Source organism: Lynx rufus, unplaced genomic scaffold, assembly GCF_022079265.1.
Source record: "Lynx rufus isolate CCGP_SWC_20201006 ecotype Redwood Valley unplaced genomic scaffold, mLynRuf1.p SCAF_16, whole genome shotgun sequence".
NCBI classification, from domain to species: domain Eukaryota; kingdom Metazoa; phylum Chordata; class Mammalia; order Carnivora; family Felidae; genus Lynx; species Lynx rufus.
The window spans coordinates 10,481,687-10,506,058 of NW_025814830.1; the positions used below are offsets into that span (position 1 = coordinate 10,481,687).

General features: G+C 47.5%; 1 protein-coding gene across 1 annotated transcript; it reads right to left on the reverse strand.

Annotated features, from left to right (window-relative positions):
* Positions 1-14,597: 14,597 nt before the first annotated feature.
* Positions 14,598-23,454, reverse strand: PSMC4 (proteasome 26S subunit, ATPase 4). Its single transcript, XM_047078050.1, has 11 exons — positions 23,367-23,454; positions 22,459-22,557; positions 22,136-22,322; positions 20,119-20,265; positions 19,921-20,030; positions 19,731-19,824; positions 15,745-15,912; positions 15,585-15,661; positions 15,273-15,441; positions 15,021-15,076; positions 14,598-14,843 (listed from the first exon to the last, which is right to left on the reverse strand). The coding sequence occupies exons 1-11, from the start codon at positions 23,400-23,402 to the stop codon at positions 14,730-14,732; spliced, it is 1,257 nt and encodes a 418-aa protein (XP_046934006.1). The 5' UTR covers positions 23,403-23,454; the 3' UTR covers positions 14,598-14,729.
* Between the last annotated feature and the right edge of the window lie 918 nt (positions 23,455-24,372).

Genomic DNA, 24,372 nt, shown 5'->3' on the forward strand with positions numbered 1-24,372 from the left:
GTATGTGCTACAGAGAGTCACTGGTCTAGAAACTTTCTCCTTAATTTTTTAAAAAAATTTTTAGAATGTTGACTTCATGAGAAGTCCAGGAAAATTGCCATGTGTTTAGATTTTCTGTTTCTATATGTCATTTAGCTTTGTTCTGTCTTTTGTATTTTCTGTACAAAGGAAATTTGGTCTAGAGGCTGCATTAGGTTCAGATTAAATGTTTTGAGGGGAGAATACTTGGTAGGTTATGTCTGTATGTCGTATTGCAACATGTCAGAAAACATGTAAGGACAGGTCATTACTTTGTTAGTAAAACTAAATTTGATCATTTGGGTAAGATGGTACCAGATCTCCATTGTAAAGATCTTTGGAGAGACTGTCACCTCTTTGGAAATTTATACTCATGTATTTAAATCCTAAATCAAATAGAAAATAAAAAATGAAAATAGACTGTTCAGGAATGAATTGCATTAAAATGCAAACATGATTGAACTTGTAGAATGTGCCTGAAGCTATACTCTGTACAAAATTAATACTCTTCAGTGTATACAAGGTTATTTTGAACAGAACCTTATTTTGTTGTTGTTCAGCACTTTATCCCCAGCACCTTTATTGCATCTGGTACATGAGAAATTGATAAACTTTGGGGGGGGGGGGAATTGAGCCTGCAACTCAAGAAGCTATAAAACAGAATGAACCTTAAGCCAATACAAGGAAGCAACACTAAAAATGGGAATTAACAGTTGGGGAACAGATTTCATTTTTTACTTTTTTTTTTAATTTTATTTTTTATTTTTTAAAATCTACATCCAAATTAGTTAGCATAGAGTGAAACAAGGATTTCAGGAGTAGATTCCTTAATGCCTCTTAGCCATTTAGCCCATCCCCCCTCCCAGAACCCCTCCAGCAACCCTCAGTTTGTTCTCCATATTTATGAGTCTCTTCTGTTTTGTCCCTGTCCCTGTTTTTACATTATTTTTGTTTCCATTCCCTTATGTTCATCTGTTTTGTGTCTTAAAGTCCTCATATGAGTGAAATCATATGATTTTTGTCTTTCTCTGACTGACTAATTTCACTTAGCATAATACCCACCAGTTCCATCCATGTAGTTGCAAATGGCAAGATTTCATTCTTTTTGATTGTTGAGTAGTACTCCATTGTATATATATACCACATTTTCTTTATCCATTCATCCACCGATGGACATTTGGGCTCTTTCCATACTTTAGCTATTGTTGATTCATTTTTTACTTTTAAATTTTTTCCAGCCTTGGGTTATAATTGACATATAACACTGAGTAGGTTAAGGTGTACAAAATAGTGATTCCATATATGTAGATATTGCTAAATGATTACCATAAGGTAACACATCTGTCACCTCACAATAGTTACCTTTTTGTGTGTGATGAAAACTTTTAAGATCTACTCCCTTAGCAACTTTGAGGTATATGATACAGTGTTATTAACTAGTCACAATGCTATACATTACATCGCTAGAACTTATTTATCTTTTAAGTGGAAATTTGTACCCTTTCACCACCTTTGCCCATCCCCCAACCCCACCCCTGCCACTGGCAAGCCACCGATCTGTTCTCTGTATCTGAGTTCCAGGTGTTTTTGAATTCTACGTGTGAGTGAGATCATACAGTATTTATCTTTATTTGACCTACTTCAGTTAGCATAATACCCTCAAAGTTTGTATGTGTTAAAAATGGCAGGATTCCCTTATTTTTTATGGCTGAATAATATTCCATATGATATATAATATTCCAATATGAAATACCACGTTTTCTTTATCCCTCCATCCAATGATGGATGCATAGATCATTTCCACTTCTTGGCTATCGTAAATGTTGTAATGCACATGAGAGTGCTGATACCTCTTCAAGATAGTTATTTAATTTTTTTTTTTTTTTGATGCATACCCAGAAGTGGAATTGCTGGATTGTGTAGTAGTTCTATTTTTAATTTTTTAAAGAGTCTCCTTGGGACTCCTGGGTGGCTCAGTTGGTTAAGCGTCCGATTTCAGCTCAGGTCATGATCTCACAGTTCATGCGTTGGAGTCCCGCTCAGAGTCCAGTCAGCTCAGAGCCTGGAGCCTGCTTTGACTTCTGCATTTCCCTCTCTGTTCCTCCCCTGCTTGCACTCGATCTCTCGCTCTCTCTCTCTCTCTCTCTCTCAAAAATAAAATAAACAACAACAAAAAAGAACCTTACTGTTTGTCAGATTGGGTGTACCAGTTTACACTTCCACCAGTTGTGAATGAAGATTCCTTTCTTCTGCATCCTTACCATCCCTTGTTATCTCTTGCCTTTTTTTTTTTTAATTTTTTTTTCAACGTTTATTTATTTTTGGGACAGAGAGAGACAGAGCATGAACGGGGGAGGGGCAGAGAGAGAGGGAGACACAGAATCGGAAGCAGGCTCCAGGCTCTGAGCCATCAGCCTAGAGCCTGACGCGGGGCTCGAACTCACGGACCGCGAGATCATGACCTGGCTGAAGTCGGACGCTTAACCGACTGCGCCACCCAGGCGCCCCTTCTTGCCTTTTTTATTATAGTCATTATAATAGGGGTGAGGTAATATCTCATTGTGGTTTTGATTTGCATTTCCCTGATGATTAGTGATACCGAGCACCTTTTTCATGTATCTGTTGACCATTTGAACATCTTTGGGAAAATGTCTTCAGGTTCTTGGACCATCTTTAAATTTGATTATTGGGGGATTTTTTTTTTTTTTTATTGAGTTGCATGAGTTCCATATGTGGTTTGCAAATTTATTCTTCCTCCATAAGTTGCCTTTTCATTTTTTTAATCTCGTTTATTTTTCTGTGCAAAAGCTTTTTAGTTTGATGTAGTCCCCCTTAATTTATTTTTGCTTTTGTTACTTGAACTTTATATGTCATATGGAAAAAATCATTGCCAGAGCTTTTTGCCAGTGTTTTCTTCTCGGAGCTTTATGGTTTCAGGTGTTAATATTTAATTCGTTAATCCATTTTGAGTTAATTGTGAGTGATATAAGAAAGGGGTCTACTTTCATTCTTTGGCATGTGAATATCCAATTTCCCCCGCAGCCTTTATTGAAGAGACTGCCTTTTATTTATTGAGTATTCTTGGCTTTGTTGTCAGGTATTAATTGACTATGAATGTATGGGTTTGTTTCTGGGCTCTCAATTCTGTCCCATTGATCTGTGGGTCTGGTTTTATACTGACACCTTACTGTTTTGGTTACTATATCTTTGTAATACAGTTTGAAATCAGGAAATGTTATATCTCTAGCTTTATTCTTCTGTGTCAGGATTGCTTTGGCTCTTCCAGGTCTTTTGATTTAAAGTCTATTTTGTCTGATATTAGTATAGTCACACTTACTCTCTTTTGGTACTTTTTGCATGGAATATTATTTTCCCATACTTTCAACCTGTTTGTGAATTTTGAGCTCATGTAGTTGGATCATGTGTTCTTTATCCATTCTGCCAATCGCTGTCTTTTGGTTGGAAGAGTTTAACCCATTTACATTTAAAGTAATTACTGATAAGAAGAGACTTCTATCATTGTGCTATTTGTTTTATATATGCTTTATGAATTTTCCCCCTCACTTCCTACATTACTCTTTTGTGTTTAGTTGACTTTGGGGGGGGTAGTGAAATGTTTAAATTCTTATTTTCTTTTGTGTATAGTGTCTTTGTAGTTACCATGGGGATTATATTTAACATCCTAGTTTTAATCTATACCAGTTTAATTTCAATAATGTATAAAAATTCTGCCCCTTTACAGCTCTGTATCTGCCTCTTTGGGTTGTTGATGTCACATAATTATGTCTTTATACACTGTGTAATGTGGAAAGTTTCTTAATGTAGAAAAGACTTGGAGTAACAAACCAAAGTTACAGTAACATTAGATGTCCTGTTATTCCCAGCCTATTGATAGTGATGCTGTGGCCGAGAATGCCTGAGACACTTGCCCAAGCCCATAGTCCTTGTAGCAAGCCCTCCCAGACATTTCCCCTACTGGGGCCAATGCTGTGGCTGGACCATCCCTTGTGGTTCTTATGATTGCAGAATATACCTCAGCAACGACCATCAGAGAACTTTGTTGAAGAACAGGTGTTATTACTCACAGATCCCAGATGGTAGTGCATGGCATACCTGGAAGCCGCACAGTGAGGTTGTACCTATAGGGAGAGAGAGTGTAGACCTGGGGCTCTGCCTTTATTAGGAACGGAGGGGAGGGGAGGGTGTCTAGAGTTTCACAGATGTACTCCTTATTGGCTAATTTATTTTTTTTTTAAATTTGTTCAACGGTCATTTATTTTTGAGAGAGAGAGAGAGAATGTGTGTGTGTTGAGCGGGGGAGGGCAGAGAGAGAGGGAGACACAGAATCCAAAGCAGGCTCCAGGCTCTGAGCTGTCAGCACAGAGCTCGACGCCGGGCTCGAACCCAGGAACTGCGAGATCATGCGCTGAGCTGAAGTCGGACACCTAACCAACAGCCCCCAGGCGCCCCTCCTTATTGGCTAATTTAAACCCTTGGGTGGGAATTAAGGTACTGGAAGGGAGAAGCAAGGTTACCGAAATGGTCAATTATCTAGGTTCCCCAGGGCTTTCTGGAACTAGGCGCTTCATGAATGAAGATGGCCCAGTCCCTTCTCTGGTTGTTTTGCTAGTACTTGTGTCAAAAAGCTGGCAATATTTCTATTATTTAGAATGGATGTCTTTTGAAATGGATGCCTCAGTGGGCAAAAGCTTAATGTCAGGTACTTATTCCTATGCTAGCTTTTACGCTAATAATTGTGTGGGTTTTTTTTTTTTTAATGCATTAATCTTTTGGGGCGTCTGGGTGGCTCAGTTGGTTAAGCAACCGACTCTATTTTTTTTTAATTTTTTTAACGTTTATTTATTTTTGAGACAGAGAGAGAGAGACAGAGCATGAACGGGAGAGGGTCAGAGAGAGGGAGACACAGAATCTGAAACAGCCTCCAGGCTCTGAGCTGTCAGCACAGAGCCCGACGTGGGGCTCGAACTCACGGACCGCGAAATCATGACCTGAGCTGAAGTCGGCCGCTTAACCGACTGAGCCACCCAGGCGCCCCAAACAACCGACTCTTGATTTTAGCTCGTCATGATCTCACAGTTCATGGGTTCTGGCCCCGCATGGGGTTTGCTGCTGTCATTGCGGAGCAAACTCTGTATCCTCTGTCCCTCTCTCTCTGCCCCTCCCCCGCTCGTGCTCTCTCGAGCGTGCTCTGTCACTTTCAAAAATAAATAAACATTAAAAAAATAAATAATAAAATACACTCAGATAATCCCGTCAGGACTGTCTCACAGGAAGAGACAGCCGAAATTCCGCCTGGTGGAGTTCGTTCCCACTCACACCCGCTCGGCCGCAGGGTCGTGCCTTCGGCCGTTCTGGGGGGACCCAGCGCCAGGGCGAGCAGCGAGGCTCCCCGAGCGCCGAGACCTAGGCGCGAGCACGCGTGGCTTTACCGCCGGGTCGCGAGACCTTGGCTGCGGCCGCGGGTTCTGCGCTTGCGCCTGCGCATTCAGAGCCCGGCGCGCTGGCCGCGGGAAGGTGTGTCCCGAAGCCCCGGGGCGGTGGTCGCGGAGGCTCCCGGGACAGGGATGGTGCGCCGTCGGTGGTTCCGGCCCCGCGGTGAGTTGGTGGCAGTCCGGGAAGGAGTCGGCTCTAGGTGAGGCTGGGGGGCAGACTCGTGGCGTGGAGCTGCCGCCCAGTGAGGAGCCCATGGTGGCGCCCAGTGAGGAGTCCAGAGCCTCACACCCGTGCGCGCGTGAGGACCGGAGGAGGGGGCTGTGAAACCCATTGTGACCGGCAATGTGTGTGTGTGTGTGTGTGTGTGTGTGTGTGTGTGTGTGTGTGCGCGCGCGCGTGCGCGTGCGCGGCAACGCCGGCTGTGTGGTGTGTGTTACTGCCCCCCGTCCCTGCTGCTTGCCCCGCAGCCCCGAGTGTCTGCACAGAGCACTGTGGGCACGTTTCCCCAAGAGGACAAACACTGAGCCCTGGGATGAAGGTTCCGAGCAGGAAGGCAGAGGACTGGTCTTGGGGTGGGACTTTTAGAGCTAGAAGTGTGCCTGGGACGAACTCCGTGTAAGAAATGATGGGAGAGCCCCTACTTGGAGGCGCTGTGGGTGCTGCTACATTTTCTCGAACCACAGCGTTCCCATACCTGCAGCCGCCCTCTCACATCTGGTTGTGTGGGTGACGTCAGGGCAGATGTGGCCCTGCAGGGGGATTTTCTTAAGCTGCACGATTCTAACAAAGGCCTGGCGTCTCAAGGTTTCCTTCTTCCCCAGCCCTGCCATTCTCCAAAAGAAGGAGGAAAAATGGTTGTACATCCGAAAGTCCAGCTCAGGTGAGTTTGTTTCCTCTTTGTTTATAAACAAACACGCTTTTGTTTTTAGTAACGTTTGCTTTTCTTTTCCCAAATTGCCCAACGGCTCATCCTAGGCCCGCCTTCCCAGTGAACGACGGGCTATGCCTATGAGTCCCTCTCCTCACTGTCCCTCCGCCAGATACCCCTCTCCTCATCTTTCGTATCATTCCTCAGCATTCACTTTTTGTAATAGTAAGAAATGCCCATTCCTCGGCCTAGTTAAAGCTTTGTTTTACTGAGAGTAACGTTTAGATGGAATCATCTTCCATCTCCAAAACCTCAGTTTAAAAAGTAAAGCAAGGGGCGCCTGGGTGGCTCAGTCGGTTAAGCGTCTGACTTCAGCTCAAGTCGTGATCTCGCGGTCCGTGAGTTCAAGCCCCGCATCGGGATCTGTGCTGACAGCTCAGAGCCTGGAACCTGTTTTGGATTCTGTGTCTCCCTCTCTTTCTGACCCTCCCCCGTTCATGCTCTGTCTCTCTCTGTCTCAAAAATAAAAAAGTGTTAAAAAAAAAATAAGGCAGTATCAGAAGCGGTTTGACTGGCGTGAGTGAGAAATGACATGGTCATCTGCTTTTTTAAGGCTTTTGGGAGCAGGAATGTAATTGGAGGGCTTAGCGTGGAAATCTGTGTCATAAGAGGCAGGGATTTCCCCAAGGAATCAATGGATTGAGATTTATATTGACAAATATTTGTCATAAGACAACAAAAAGTACATATGAGTGAAGTAATATTCAGTGATGAACAGTAATACTCCAATTTTAAATTTCATATAAATTTCACTTACTAATATTTGGGATTGAGACATTTTACAAGGATTATATCCAAAGCGATATTTCTGTTGGTTACTCAGTGGAGAAGTAGAGAGAGAATCAAACGCTGCTTTGTCAGCTTTGACCAAATTTTATTATTTAGTCTGCAGATGCTTTTCACCTGATTTATGTCCACTTAAAGAAGAATCTTGGCAATATAAAGATCTCATATTGAAGAAGAATGTTCAAGAACTGGTAGGCTCTTTATAACGGTCCCACTGATTTCTATTCCCACATATGTCAAACCTGTTTGCTTCTAAGACTTAAAAATTCTTTTTAATTGGATATAGATCTATTATATACTTAAGATTGTGGAATTAATACTCACTTTTTGCAGTTAATCAGTTATATGCATGAGGGAATTACAAAGAAGAAAATTAAAATAGCCCCAGCATCATATTTTGGGGAGGTATATTTTAGCAAAACTTTTCTTTGCATCTGTACATATATGTGATGTGTATGTTTGTTTCTGCAGAATAGAAATTGTGCTAGTGGAACATAGGTCACAGAGACACTCCAACTCCTATTTAGAAAAGGTTGTTCTACCTAACCAGAAGTTTCTTATACCTCTGAGGAAAGTGCCAGTGAGCCTCTCTATTTGATACCTGCTAGGTGTTTATACCTTTTAAGGTTTTATTTGATAAACCAGCTAAGGATAATTATTATGGCACAGTTTATCAAATAAAGTAGCTCTTCAAGATTATACTTTTTTTAAAGATTTTTTAAAATGTTTATTTGTTTTTGAAAGAAAGGCAGATCACGAGCGGGGGAGGGGCAGAGAGAGAGGGAGACACAGAATCTGAAGCAGGCTCCAGGCTCTGGGCTGTCAGCACACAGCCTGACGTGGGTCTTGAACTCACAAACTACAAGATCATGATCTGAGCCGAAGTCGGATGCTTAACTGACTGAGCTACCCTGGTACCCCTACTTTCTTTAGATTTTTAAGGTTATTTTCACAACCTTATATCTATAGCCCGAGCAGGGTGAGGAGGGTGTTCACACAGGGGGTGGCCTGGTGCAGGGTGACAGAACTTACTAGTTGGTGGAATGGACCAGCATGGGGTGTCAACCTGATCAGGGTAAGGCGGGGTCCACACAGGAGGACTATGGGTATGAGATTTCAAAGCCCAAGCAGGGTGAAGAGGGCATCTGGATACGAGTACTGCCTGGCTTTGGGTGTCAGGGCCCAAACAGGAGAGTTAGGCACACTCGTGCAGGCCAGGTAGGAGATGCTGAGTGTCAGAACCCAATCCAAGTTGGGTGAGGAAAGCATCTGCAGGAGGGAGGGGGCTGGAGCAGTGATGGGAGTTTGTTACACACAGGGGGCCTGTCAAGCGAGTAAACACATTAAGAGGCACTGGAGCCGAGTTTCTCTCCCCGTCACAGCAGGGAGTAACAGGTATAGAAAGGGAGAAAATGAGAAGGGACCTTGTGACGTTAGGTTAACTAGACGTAATAGTATGAACTTAACAGTTTTCTATATGGGTAGGTAGAAAACATAGAAGCAGGCTCTGGTGGCCAGGCTCACTTCTGGGGCTGTTCCACTCTGCTGTTCCTTGCAAGCGCTCTGAGTCCCAGCGTCTGCCTGGCCTGATATGTCACTGCTCGAGTAGGAGTTGGCATGCCGAGCGACTCTGCTTGGGCCTCCTGTCCTATCACATTAGACAGTATATACACCTTAAGATCCTAAAGATAAGGCAAAATATCCAAGTAATGTTTAGGGATGATTTGTGAGCGTGACTCAGAAAAATGATGCGGTCCATCAGGATGTTGAGCACCACCTTCTGGCTTCTTCATCCTCCTCCTCTTGCTCTGTGGCAGCCAGTAATCTGGGTTGGCCACGCTGTGATCCATGCCATCAGCACGTGGCTTCTGGTTTGTGCACACTGTGGTGACATGTGTCACGCTGCTGCATTGGTACTCTGTGACAATCGAGAGCCATGTGTAACTCCTTAGCAGTAACTGCCTGGTCATCTCATCTGAGATATGTTTACTAACCCTGGGGAGCACCCAAAGGAAACGTTACCAAGGAATCTTCGTTACCTGTAGACAGGTTGGAAATGATGGACAGGTGTCCAAAGTGTTGCTGTATTCAGCCAGAGCGCATGCGCCTTTGCAGTAACTGCAGGGGACGCGCACACAGAATCCGCCATCACCGCCTGTGGGTGTGGGAATTTCTTTTTCAGTGGAAACACCACCCCCCCGCCCCGAATCTGGACAATGTTTACACACGTGTTCTATTTAGAAGTTGTTACGTTCTGTATTTATATTGTTTATATTGTGGGTACTTTTTGTGTTTTTTTTTAACTTTTTAAAAAAAAATTTTTTTAACGTTTTTATTTATTTTTGGGACAGAGAGAGACAGAGCATGAACGGGGGAGGGGCAGAGAGAGAGGGAGACACAGAATCGGAACAGGCTCCAGGCTCTGAGCCATCAGCCCAGAGCCTGACGCGGGGCTCGAACTCACGGACCGCGAGATCGTGACCTGGCTGAAGTCGGACGCCTAACCGACTGCGCCACCCAGGCGCCCCTTAACTTTTAAAAAATGTATATTCTTGAGAAACAGAGACAGAGCATGAGCAGGGGAGGGGCAGAGAGAGAGGAAGACACAGAATCCGAAGCAGGCACCAGGCTCTGAGCTGTCAGCACAGAGCCCGATGTGGGGCTCAAACCCATGAACTGTAGATCATGATCTGAAGTGAAGTTGGACACTCAACCCACTGAGCCACCCAGGCGCTCCTATGTTATTTTTTTACAATTAAAAACAAACAAAACTATTTACATGTAGTGACATTTTTTTCTTCTCCCAGTCTTTGCAAAGTGGAACAGAGAAAAGATATATGTGCAGGAAAACACTTGCTTTAAACACTCTAGGGTGCCTAGGTGGCTCAAGCATCTGACTCTTGATTTCAGCTCAGGTCATGATGGCAGGGTCATGGGATCGAGCCCCGTGTTGGGCTCCACAGTGAGCACAATCCTGCTTAAAATTCTCTCTCTCCCTCTGCCACAACCCCTCCCCCTCCCCCTCCCCCTCTGCTTAAAAAATAAAAAACAAAAAACTCCACTCTAAGATGGAAGAACACCCAGGCTGGTCAGCAAACCAGCCTTTTCCCCTCTTGACCCAGTAGCATGTAACTGAGCATGGAAAAAGCAGCTGCTGGTGTCCAGGAACCGTCTGACAATTACAGGTAGGCATCGGTGGCATAAAGCTGTCCCGGCGCTCACAGTTAGGCCACATTATTCTCCTGTTGCACATAAGCAATCTCCTAGAACACCAACATCAAGGTCACTCTGAGACCATAACGAGAGATGGAGCAAGGCCACTTCATCATTTTGTCTAAGCACAGACAAACCAGGTCACAAAACAGACCAAATACCCCCTCTCCCAGCTAATGGGAGTGGCCGCTACTTCTCACCCAGTACAGCTTCAGCCCTCACCCTGGTCTGCCTTCACTGCAGCTAATGTCCCATCCTAATAAAATTCCTCTTGTATCCTGATAGCCTCAAATCCAGAGTGAAGCCCTGCTTCCTGAAGCCCTCCCCAAGGTGTGTCTTTTCTGTCACCCTCTTTCTTTTTTTTTTTTTTTTTTTAAATTTTTTTTTTTAACGTTTATTTATTTTTGAGACAGAGAGAGACAGAGCATGAACGGGGGGAGGGGCAGAGAGAGAGGGAGACACAGAATCAGAAACAGGCTCCAGGCTCTGAGCCATCAGCCCAGAGCCTGACGCGGGGCTCGAACTCACGGACCGCAAGATCGTGACCTGGCTGAAGTCGGACACTTAACCAACTGCGCCACCCAGGTGCCCCCTGTCACCCTCTTTCTAAGACGCCGCACAGCTCCCCATGGTGTGTGTTCTCCCTCATAACGAGTGCTAAACCCAGATTTTTCGACTACAGGTGTGTTCCTAGGGGTCTCTGGCTGGACAGCACAGGCAGTAAATGCAGTTAATCATGGCATTATTGTGGCGGCTTTTACTCTCAGTGGTCTTGGCTTATGCTCCCTTTCAAAATGCAGAAAGTAATTTTGAAATGCAGAACTGTGGTCGGCAGGCCTCGGACCCTCGAGGAATGGGGGTAACCAAGGTCACTCTTCACTAGTCATTTGGGGTCATTTCACCTAAAGGAAATGGAGAAAGGCCCTGTAAAAGCATCATATGGATGAAGAAGAAACATGGTCTTCACTTTCTGGGATCTCCACATCTTCTCAAAGATACTCCAGGAACTTGAAGTTGGATGGGCGGTCAGGGAAATGTAAAAATGAGAACATTAGCAAACCTATCCTGATCATCTTCCAGATTCCTAATTTTTCAAAAGCCACAAGGAAATGCCAACTTCCTCAAAGCAGAAAAAGTAGACCCCTTTATTAAAATATAACCTGGGGGTAGGGGGCGCCTGGGTGGCTCAGTCAGTTGGGCGTCTGACTTCAGCTCAGGTCAGGATCTCGCGGTTCGTGAGTTCGAGCCCCACATCGGGCTCTGTGCTGAGCACTCAGAGCCTGGAGGCTGCTTCGGATTCTGTGTCTCCCTCTCTCTCTGCCCCTCCCCACTCATGCTCTGCCTCTCTCTGTCTCTCGAAAACTGAGTAAAGGTTAAAATATATATATAACTTTGGGATTTACCTAATGGGCCTCCCTTCTGCACTGCCAGGTCTTTGACCACAGGGACTGAATCTGCGTCATCCCTGAAACCTCGGTCACTCCTGCCAGAATGCCAGTGTTGGGGTGTTGAGCGAACAGTTCTCAACAGCAGCAAAATAAGACAAACCGCCAGACTGCAGGCCTGTTGAGGGCACAGTCTGTCACGTGGACTCAGGGAGAGACTATCTGGCAAGAGGAGAAGCTTCCATGAAGGCTTTGGGTTTTCTGTCTCGCCCTGCTAGCGCTTTACGCTGTCCACATGATGTGCATGATTTCACATGCTCCTCTCACCGTCCCTCGGTCTTGGGTGTTATGCCCATTTAACTGATGAGGACCACGAGTGACAGAACTTAAGGCAGATGCTTTGAGTCGCACCACCACCCGATGGGATGGAAGCAGGAACCCGCAATTGTGACTCCCAAGAAGGGTACTCCGTTCAGATTGTGGCAGTATCCCCTCCACCGCACCCCCCCGGCCCTGCCCCGTTATTTTCTTTGCTGTCATTTCTGGGGCACTTGGCTTTGTTGTTTCCAATTTCTTTGCCCTTTATCACTGATGTTTTGGGTGCATTCTATCACTTCTGCGATTTCCCTCCCTTACCTTCTTGCTTCCAAGTTATCTCCTGCCTTGTACAATCCCCATTTTTTTCCCCTTGGTTTTTTTAAATTTCAGTGTTTTAATTTTTTTTTGAGAGTGTGCAGGTGTGCCAGCGGGGGAGAGGCAGAGAGAGAGGAAGGCAGAGGATGCAAATCAGGCTCTGTGCTGACAAGAGAGAGCCTGATGCAGGGCTCAAACTCTTGAGCCGGGAGATCATGACCTGAGCCAAAGTTGGACGCTCAACTGACTGAGCCACCCAGGCCCCCCCGTCGGTTTTTAAGTACCTAATTTAAAAGGTTAAATATCGTATAAAGTGTGTACAAAGCGTGCCCATGGCACCCTCACCCCGTATTTCCCTACTTCCAGGAGTCAGCCACTTCCCATCCTCTTGTCTTTTGAAATTTACTTCCATATTTCTAAATTCTATGCTTTTGTAAAATCATTAGTTTTAGGTATTAGCTGCTACCGAGCATGAAAGATGAGAACTTATGGTGTCTTAACCCATTCTCTCTTTTCTCCCATGCTGCCCGGTTTCCTCAGCAGAAATCCTTCAGCTGCCTGCCCGGGGCTCTCCCTGAATCCTGTCTTCCACACAGCAGCCCCCCTCTCATCCGAGCTCCAGGCCTGCCAGTCTGGGGACCCGCAGTCCAGCCTTTCCTGGAATAAACCTCCAGCCAGGCTGCAGGAGGGTCACGGGGCCTGGAAAAACAGCTCGTTCATTTACAGCTCCAGGGTCTAGGTGCACTTGGTATATGGGTTTGGATTTCTATAGCCTTTCAGGTAGTCCCTGTTTCCAGCCCTCACCTTCAGAACGTGGCACCTGACTTCTGAAGCGGGGATCTGTTTCTGGGCTCCGCTTCACATCTGCTACGTTAACGAGCAGCTATCTGCCTCTTTCCGAAACTGTGTTGCTGCCAGATCCTCTCTCCTCCTGATCTTGTGAATGTACATCCTACTCTCTTATCACCTCTTATTTTAGTGAGGTCCTGGGGAGGAGAAGTTAACTTCCCTACTCAACCTGCAGTGGTCATCTACAGAGGAATCACCCTCCGTCTCTTCAAGGACCTGTGACTATCACTTTTCCATCTTCCTATCTCACTTCCAAATGGATACTGACATCATGTATTTGTTCAAGAAATACTAAGTGAACGTCTACCATGTGTAGGCTCTGGGACTTGAACTGTGATCAAGCAGAGCACGGGCCTGGTGCCAGTGGAGTGCAGAAGGGTTCCCTCCCAGCTTGGGGCACCAGAGAGGGCTGTCCAGAGGGAGAGGTGTTGAAAGAGAGACCTCAAGAGACGGAATTGGTCCAACCAAACACATTTGTGCTCCAGTAAGACCGTATGGAGTAGGGCCAGAGATACTCACAAAACCCAGCCATCCAACCTCCTCCCATCAACCGTCATCCCTGCTCTTGGGGACTCTGCAGGGCTGTTTCCCTGTTCTTGATACTCCGAGTGTGAGGAAGGCAGGAATCATCAAAACTCAAATGATCTACCTACTCTAGGAAATGCAGGTGGGCAGGTGTGCAGAGGCTTTATTTTGTGGCCAAGGGCTGTGGTCTAAGGTTCAGTTTCTATCCCTTTCCCCCAATATTTTTAAATGTTTATTTTTTATTTAAAAAGTTTTAATGTTGATTTATTTTTGAGAAAGCACAAGCAAAGGAGGGCCAGAGAGAGGGAGACACAGAATCCAAATCAGGCTTCAGGCTCTGAGCTGTCAGCACAGAGCCTGATGTAGGGCTTGAACCCACGAACTGTGAGATCATGACCTGAGCTGAAGTCGGATGCTCAAGCAACTGAGCCACCCAGGTGCCTCAATGTTTGTTTATTTTTGAGAGAGACCCAGTGTGAGTGGGGGAGGGGCAGCGAGAGAGAGAGGGAAATGCAGAATCTGAAGCAGGCTCCAACTGTCAGCAGAGCCAGATGTGGGGCTCGAACCTATGAATTGTGAGATCATGACCTGAGCTGAAGTTGGACGCTTAACTGACTGAGCCACCCAGGTGCCCCTCCCCTTTCCCCAAATTTCTATAGTCATTTGGTTTGAATTCGTTGCTTCTCTCCCAAACTGTAACCCAGGACATGTACCTCACCCACTCATCTGTCAGGAGAGCAGGAGGGGACAGAACATCCTATTCCAGGCCCAGTTTTCTCCGAAAGAGTTAAACTTTTAGGAAGAAATTAAACAGATTCAATCTTGTATATTTACTGAGTAAACCAATCCCAGGTAAAGAAAAAGGAACACTAGGTTTTAGGACAGAGGCTGGAGAGGTGAGAGAAGTCTCCGGCCCCTGTGGTGGGGCGGGGGAGGGGTCACTTATAAAACTCATGCTCCTGTTCATCCTTCTTGATGACTGTCTTGTATGCTTTCTCGAAGTCCTTAGCCAGAACAATGTAGCGGTTCTCACGGACAGCCAACATTCCACTCTGTTGAGGGATGAGAGTTAGAAATCTACTCCCCAACCCTAGTGATGGTGGAAGAAGAGGCAGGGCCCCAAGCCCCGGGGAGGCACTGAGGTACATAAGGACTGCAGCAGAATATTCTCAAAGAGGAAGGGTCCCCACATACTCCATGCCCGGATCCAGGGAGAAACCCTCACTCACCTCCTGACAGATGGAGTTGATATCGGCTCCTGAAATCTTATCTGGTCGGGCCACATCTGCAACAGGCGAGTTAAGGCAACCATTCCCTGCACGAGGGGGTGAATGCCTGGAGCCAGAAGTCACCCTTGAGCTTTGTCACCACCCCCTTCCCTGGACCTTGGCCTCCCAACCTGTACAAGAAGGCAGAGGTGGAGATGAAGATCTGGTCCCCAACCCAGCCGGGACCATCCCCTCACTTCTAGAGCAGGATACAGTCTTCCAAGTCAACCTCCTCAGAGAGATTCATCTTGCTGGTGATAGTGGAGAAAATCAATCTCTTCTGGCGGCGGTCAGGGAGTGGAAATTCAATTTTACGATCAAGGCGTCCTGGCCGCAGCAGGGCAGGATCCAGAGTGTCTGCTCTGTTCGTGGCCATGATCACCTGGCATTGGGGACAGGCCAGCTGAGACCTCTGTCCCCACTACACCCTCTTTCCTGTCATGATACCTGCCCCCTTACATGCCAGCCACCACTCTTCCCGGATTCCCACACCACACCTCCCCTTGCCCATCCTGAACCCCGAACCTTGACGTTAACGTTCTGGTCAAATCCGTCCATTTGATTCAGCAGCTCCAGCAGGATTCTCTGAACCTCCCTGTCAGCTGGAGAGTGTGCCACTTGGTCAGTCCAGGGCACCCCGTAAAAGGCTGCCCAAGATCCCAGGCCCTGATTAGGCATCACTCACCCCCCGTCTGGGCATCAAATCTCTTGGTGGCAATGGCGTCAATCTCATCTATGAAGATGATGGCAGGTGCGTTCTCCTTGGCCAGGCGGAACACGTCCCGGACCATGCGGGGGCCCTCGCCCAGGTATTTCTGTACAAACTCGGAGCCCACGACCCGGATAAATGCAGCTGATGGCAGGAAGATGAGGGTTAGATGAGGAAGGGCCTCCCACAGGGCCCATGCCGCTTACTGAAACCGAGAATTCCCTGCAGACAGCCGTTCCTGTGAACATTCACTCCAAGTGGCCAGGTTACTCTCTCGTGCCCCAGGGACTGGGTCTCAGATCCCACTGGGAGGACCAGCCACCTGCTTGCACCCCATAGCAACCTAGCAGCCCGTATCATGAATCCTACCACAGATGTGTCATTTTCTGGCCCAACATTTAAAAATCAGGACATTCTAAATAATAATAATGCATCTGTGCTTCAATATGCCATATAGGGGAGAGCAAGAGACATTCACAGAATCCAAGATAGAAAAAAATCTGGATTTCCAGAGTGTTGGAAAAATCAGAGAATAAAGACAGGTTGTCCATACATTAAGGCATCGTACTGCCTCCCCAAGAGCTCAGAGTTCCATTTGGAGTTCCATATGGAATGGGAAAAGACCCACTTTTGAATATCATGAAAGAACCAGGGACCTTGGGCACGTATTCTGGTATAATCAAGCGGCAACGTGGCTAAAGACGGGTTTGTTCTGGGCCTCTCCTTTTTTGACTTCTTAGAGTTTAACTTATTTGTTAATAACTGCATGTGGCTTTGTGTTGCCTGGAGCAACCTTCAGAACCCTCCTTCCGCCCACCACACAGGAGGGAGACCCGCAGTCTGTGACGCAGGCCTGGTGTTTTACGTCATAAACCAGGAGTCGTGCAAGTGGCGGTTCTGGTCACACCACTTCTCTAATGCTGGCCACGCACGGCTGTTGGGGAACTGAAATGTGCCTGGTCCAAAATGAGACACGCTGTAACCGTGACATACTCAAAAGTCTTAGGTTTCAAAAGACTTCGTACAACAAAATGTAAAACATCTCAAGAAATGTCCCTCAATAAATGGCCAGATAAATAAAACACACTATATACGTACAATGGAATATTATTTGGCCTTAAAAATGAATGATATTTTGATACCTGCTCCAACATGATGAGCCCTGAAGACAACACGCTAAGTGAAAAAGCAAGTCTTAAGAAGACAAATGTAGGATCCATCTACTTACATGAGATAACCTACGAGAGCCAAATTCATAGTCACTAAGAACAAAGGTTACCAGGGGCTCGAGGGGCAAGGGGGTGTGGAGAAACAGGGTGTTATTAATTCATGGGTATAGAGTTTCCGTTCGGGATGATGAACAAGTTCTGGAAATGGATACTGGTGGAGGCTGCACAACAGTGAATGCTCTCAATGCCACTGAATTATACACTTAAAAACTGGCTAGGGGCACCTGAGTGGCTCAGCTGGTTAAGCTTCCGACTTTGGCTCAGATCATGATCTCACGGTTTGTGAGTTCGAGCCTGTATCAGTTTCTGTGCTGACAGCTCAGAGCCTGGAGGCTGCTTTGGATTCTGTGTCTCCCTCTCTCTCTGCCCCTCCCCTGCTCATGTTCTGTATCTCTTCTCTCTCAGAAATAAACAAACATTAAAAAAATTTTTTTTTAATTATTTTTAATGTTTATTTCTGAGACAGAGACAGACAGCATGAGTGGGGGAGAGGGAGACACAGAATCCGAAGCAGGCTCCAGGCTCTGAGCTGTCAGCACAGAGCCTGATGCGGGGCTCGAACTCACAAACCGTGAGATCATGACCTGAGCCGAAGTCGGTTGCTCAACCAACTGAGCCACCCAGGCGCCCCCCCAAAAAATTTTTTTTAATTATAGATGTAGCGTGCATATATTCCTATCAAACCCTGTTTAAAACCACCCCGCTCTCAGTACATGTAAACTCTCTGAGAGTAGTGCTAAAACTATATTCACACCCTTTCTGATCTCCTCAGCCTCACCTCCTAGACCTGCCAAGCACAGCCCTCCTACAAACATTCGCTGAGCAACTACCACAGTTCAGTTACTGGGCAGGCACTGGAAATGCAGAAACACACAAATATCTAAGGCCCGTGCCCTCCTGGAGTTTGGTCATGGTCTAGTCATGATGCTAAAAAGTGCTTTCCTGTCCCAGGCCTTTGCACATACCATTCCCTGTGCTTGGATGCCCTCTCCCAACGGTGTGCCTGCCAAATCACTTACACCTCGCTTCCTCTGGGAACCCTTACCTAAGAGGCCTGGGCAGCAAGGGCCGGCGCGCCCTCCCATTAGGGCAATCCCACTACCTTCCCTGCTTCTCCGGGGTATTTGCTACTCCGCAGACTGTTCCCATTCTACCTCACCTCCGACTGTGAGCCCCCTCCCTCACTCGCTTCAGCTGCAGGGGCCTCCCTGTTATTCCTGCCTCACCAGATAGTCCCTCAGCCTGATACAGTTCCTCCCCTGGACCTTCCTGTGATTCGCTCCCTCAGGTCTTCCGGGTCTTTGTGTAAAGGTCACCTCGTAGAAAGTCTTCCCTGACCAAGCCCCAGCTCTGGCATAAAAAGCTGCAGCCTGTTACTCTCTCTCCCCTTGTCCTGCTTAATCTCAGCACGCATTCAGCACCATGGGATATATAATCTATTCACTTGTGTATCTGTTCAAGTACTTCCCTCAACTAAGGCATCACCTCCATGAAGAAAGGAGGCTTTGTTCCATTCGCTGCCACATCTCCTGCACCTAGAACACAGCGTGGCACGCACCAGGCGCTCAATAAACGTTAACCAAATGACTGAGTTCTAAGTGTTTCTTTTTCTTTTTCCTCAGCCATACTGGGAGATTCTCCAACACACGGGACATGTCTGATTCATCACTGTATCCATGCTCCAGGCCCGGGAGAGCAGAGGTCCAATGAACTGCTAAGCAAAGGAGTGATCGTGACAATAGCTATCATTTACTGTCCACTCTCTACGTGCCAGGTATGGTTCTAGAAGCTTTATATTGATTCAGTCTTCTGAATAACCCAGACAAATACGAAATGGGAGTCACAGAGAGGCTAACTTACTGAGCAGTTACATAAACTACCTTACATAAGCAGTTGTAGGGGAGCCAGATTGCAAACCCAGTCAGCCTGGCCCAGAAAACACTGCTTAACTACGGCCTTCTACCAGCCTCTGGTTCACACATGGTAAGATTTTAAGATGTGCCGAGCCCTATCTTTAGGCTTTACAAACAGTAATATAGTGACTTTAGGACGTTTTTGTCTGGAACCTACAATAAAAAATACATGGGGGGTGGGGGGCGCCTGGGTGGCTCAGTACGTTAAGCATCCAAATTCGGCTCAGACCACGATCTCAGTTTGAGTTCAAGCCCCGCATCGGACTCCATGCTATCAGCACAGAGCCTGCTTCAGATCCCCTGTCTCCCTCTCTCTGCTCCTCCCCTGCTTGCTCACATGCTCTCTCTTCAAAATAAACATTGAAAAAAAAAAAAAAGAAATACGTATATAAACAACCACAAGCACGTGTGTGTGTGTGTGTGTGTGTGTGTGTGTACTACAAGTTTCACAAATCTGACCTCTTACTATGTGGGATGGACTCTGATGTTTTGTTTCATTTTTTGAAATGCTGGTTACACCCATGAATCTGAAGTCACGATTACTCATGGGTCACAACCCACTGTAGGAAAAACACTGCATTATTTCATTCATTTCTCAGTAACACTGTGAAGAATCTTCTACAGATAAGGAAACTGAGGTATGAGGATATATAAAGTCACCTCCCAGGACGGCACAGCCAGTAAGAGGCACACAGGGGCTTTGACCCCACAGCCCCTGTTCTTAATCACCATGCCACTTCCTGGGTTAGATGAGAAAGCAGGGAGCAAGGTCAGAAGAGCCCAGAAGGTCAAGGCTCTGGAGAAGCGCTGAGAGGCTCACCTGTCGTGTGATGAGCCACAGCCTTCGCCAGCATGGTCTTCCCGCAGCCAGGTGGGCCATACATGAGGACGCCTCGGGGAGGGTCGATGCCGATCTGAAACACAGAGGCGAAGAAGGACGAGCCAGGGACTCCCATCACCAGCTCAATACAGTGGGGCCTCTCCCTTCCCTGCCCCTCCCAGCTCCGCACCTGCTTATACAGCTCGAAGTGTGTAAGTGGGAGCTCCACAGCCTCCCGCACCTCCTGCTTCTGGATGTCCATGCCCCCGATGTCTGCATACATCACATCTGGCTTCTGGTCTGGTGGGAGAGCAGAGCTGGGGCTCTCAGCCTGGCTCCCAGCGTCCCTTAGGACCCGCCCCCAGCCCTGGGCTCCCCTCCCCCACACCTGAGGTGAGCATCATGATGCTGCTGTCAGCCTCAGGAGGCAGCACGTCCACCAGGGCATTGCTGTGCTTGTGCAGGGCCACCGAGGCGTTAGGCTTGAGCAGCTCCCGATCAATGGTGCTCAGGATGCGCACGTAGTAGTTGGAGCCTTTGGGAGACAGGAAGAAGAGGGGAAAATGAGAAGTGCCAGAACCTTAAAACCGTCTCCCCACCCCTCACGGTCGTACACTCCAGGCCACCGGTATCTCTCACTCAGACCCTGCCTGGGCCTCCTGGCCACTGGCCTCCTCCGGTCCATCCCCACGTTCACAATGACAACTTCCCTGTCGTTCTATAGCCCTGACTCCCTCTCATGCTTCAGCCCGAGGTGACCAGTGGCCTCCTGGAATGCCTCCCCCTGCATGACCCTAGGGTGTCTGTCACTCACTGTGTCCCAATGTGTTCTCAGGATCTTCTCCCAAATTGTGCTGCTCTTCCTGGGTCTCTGTCTCAGGGAGGCCTACAGTCCTTGGTCCCCGGCCAGAGTCCCAAACCTCATCCTAGATCTTTCTCCCCTTCTCTCCATTGTCCATCAGTCACTATGATCTTCCATTCAGCCTCCAGAATGTCTCCAACCATCTCCTCTCCTCCCCTTGGACCCTGCCTGATTCACCCTTGTAGGTTTCTGCACCAGACCTCCCGGCTCGCCCAGCCTCGGGTTCCTCTCTCCCATCCACATTCTCCTTCTACAGTGCTGATGCACACCCCTGTCCAGTGTCAGTCTCTCTCCTGACCTTCAGACCTGTCTGTCTAGCAGCCTCCTGGACCCCTCCCTGCAACATCCTAGACTGCCTGCACAGTCTCCCTCCAAACCTACTCCTCTGCCCATGTTGACATCTCAGGAATAGCCCTACAGTCCCCCAAGTCCTACAGGTCAAACACACAAGCCTCATCCTGGGTGACTCCCTCCCTTCACCACCTCACCTCCAGCCCATCAGTTCAATTCCAGGCCCAGTCAGCCACTTCTCCCCACCGTTACGAGAACATGGCTCAGTCCAAAGGAGCAGAGGCCAGAAACAGAAAAAGATGGGTAACACACAGAGACAATAACCATCATGAGGGCAGGGCCTAAGCCCATGTTAATAACAGCAGATACTGTATACCGAGTCCTACCAGAGCCCAATCACTTCCCACTTCACCCATGGTTTCAAATGGCAGGTCCCAACCCAGTAACGGTCATGAAATCAACTGAGAGGGTCATATCCAGAACATAGTTTGAAACAAAAGCAGGCTAGAACAGAATGGAAAACATCAGAGTATACTGCACATAGTAAGGGTAAACAGCATTTGACGAAATTTCCAGTATATCTGTAATATATGTATTACATACGCATAGATAATATATATATAGTATATATACATAAGTATATTCAATGTATATGTAGTATATATATGTAGTGTATATATGTATAACAGTTGACTCTTGAACCACGCAGGGGTTAAGGGCACTGACTCCCCGTGCATCTGAAAAATCCATGTATAACTTTTGACTCCCCACAAGCTAACTACTAATAGCCCACTGTTGACCAGAAGCCTTACCAATACCATAAGCAGTCAATTAACACGTGTTTGGTATGTTTTACATATTATATACTGTATTCTTACAATAAAGTAAACTAGCAAAAAAAATATTAAGCAAATCATTAGGAAAAGAAAATACATTTATAGTACTACACTGTATTTACCCAAAAACTCCACGTATTAGGAGACCCATCCAGTTCAAACCTGTGTTGTTCAAAAGTCAACTGTACACGTATGTACATACACACACAAAATATATGCATACGTACGTGTAGAGAAAGAATGTAAGACATATGTCTACCTTCATATCAGAGTCTGAAAAACACCATTACACTCTCTTGCCTCGTTTGCTCTTCTAAGACCCTAGCACAATTCCTGGTCCGTGGCAGGAAACAGTTGACAGACGTTGAATGAACAGATGAGTGAATGAGAGGCCCCCTGCCCACCCACCCACGCACCTGTGGTGGAGCCCACAATGGCTGTATTCTGATCCACAGCCTCCAGAAACTGCCCAATGACCAGTGGGATGCTTTGGATTCGCTTCACCTCCTCCTGGGCATGGAGGAATTCCTTCTTCAGGTTCTTCTGCTCATCCTTGATGTATTCCTCCTGCACCTCCAGGAACTCCAACTCTTGCTGCAGCTTCTGTGAGTGGAGAGGGGAAAGGTGGAGGGTTGGCTCCATGCCCTGCTAAGTGAGGTGGTAGTGGAAGGTTGTGGGGTGGAGGAAGAGTATGGGATGCTGGGACCCTGTGCAGGGTCCGGCTTGGGATTGAATGTACCTTGTAGCGGCTGTACAGGTCCTCCAGGTCCTCAGGCTCCGGCCCCAGGAAGGAAAGGCCAGTCTGGGGCCGAGACACAGACAGTGCTGGGATCTCATCCTAGAACAAAGGAGAAAACTCAAGTTGGAGGAAGAAAGAATACAGAGCATCCTCCCCACTTCACCATGAACCACTCAGCCCCTAACCGGCTCCTGACATCATTCAGCCCCTCTAAATAGACCCTGCAAACCTCTCAGCCCCCTAAAAAGGCTCCTAATGTCACCTAGCCCCTAACAGGGCTCTTATGTCAACTAGCCCTCCAAAAACATATTTTATTAACACGTGCCACTTGTAACATACCCCCAATGTCACCAGACTCCCAACTAGAGCCTAAATGTCACAACCACTCCTTACCAGCTCCCAATGTTCTTCAACCCCCCTCAACAGGTTCCTAGGGTCACATGGCTAGCTCAATATAGGTTGTTAATGTCACCATGCTTTCAAACATTCTTTTATCATCCAGTTCCCTAGGAAGGCCCCAAACCACAGATTTTACTTAGCCTCCGAACATCGGTTAGCTCCCAGCTCAACTTCAGACATCATTCGGCCCACGGCCGTGTCCCATCTATCACTCACACCCCGACACAGCCCCAGCTTCGCTAGGCCATCGGTCACTAAGCACTCCTAGCTAGTCCTCGAAATCATTCCGTGCCAGGGAACCTCTAACGTCACTCATTCCTGTAGCCGCGCTTTCTGCGCCTTACTGGCCCCCTAACATCATTAAGTCACCGAGCCAGGCCTCGGGGCAGCACAGAGCTCTCCACCGAAGGATCCCAAATCACCCTGACCCGGGCCGGAATTCCCGAAGTCACTCAGCACCCCACTCAGGTCGGCCTCACCCTCTCCCCGCGAGCCAGCCCCCACCAGACCTGAGCTTTCTCTACCAAGATGCCTATCTCCTCCATAGTGACCAAGCCGGCCTCTGTGCGGCCCAGCCAGATCTAGTCACCGCTTCCGCTGACGCTACCGGAAGACTAGGACCTCAGTGGATTCTGGGAAACGTAGTTTAAGACTTCGCTAGAGCGGGCTGGATAGGCCGCAAGGAGGGAGGGAAGGGAAGATTTCGTCCTGAGCTCCGCCCCCAAGGCTTGCACAGCGCGCTCTCGGGACCGGGGTTTGGAGCGGTGCGCGTGCGCAGTAGCGCGTGGTGGCACCATTTCGGGCGGCATCTGTGCTGGGGTTTTCTCGGCAGTAGGCGGCGCTGCTTCATTGCTTTATCAATCAAGGAACTCGCAAATCCGTCTCCTCGATCTCATTAGTGAAGGGGCTGGAGATGTTTAGGGCGGCGTTCCCCAGAGGGGTTCCTTTAGGTGTCCCAACGTGAGCTGCGCCAGAGGATTCCACACACACCCCCCCCCCCCCGACCCCCAGAGTGATTCCTCACTGGGATCCACCCTGGGAGTTGATGTGATGTGGGCTGGGAGCAAATGGTGGAGAAAGAATTCTTGAGACGTTTTCAGTGGGAAGGGTGCTTTATTTAAAGCACAGGGCCAGGACCCGTACGGGAAGAGCTGCACTTGTGTTTGTGAGAAATGACTGATTAAATACTTTATAGTTTGGGGCGGGATGGTGGTGCTAAGGATAGAGTAAGTCGGTAAGGAATTTGGAAGTAAAGCGTTCAGGGCGCTAGCTGTTGCTAAGATAAGGCTATTTACTACCCTCTAGTAAAACATCAGTCTTGAGGCCCTTCAGTTGTGTATCAGTGGGCCATATGCTCAGGATCTAATTGCACATAGATCTTGGGGAGTGTTTAAAGCTATCAGGGAAAGTGACACTAACGAGCAGAATTGTAACACAGCTTTGGTAAAGGAAGTCCTTGAGAGAGCTGGAGGAATGTTACTATCTGTGAGCCTCGGGAATTCTGCTTGGAGACTG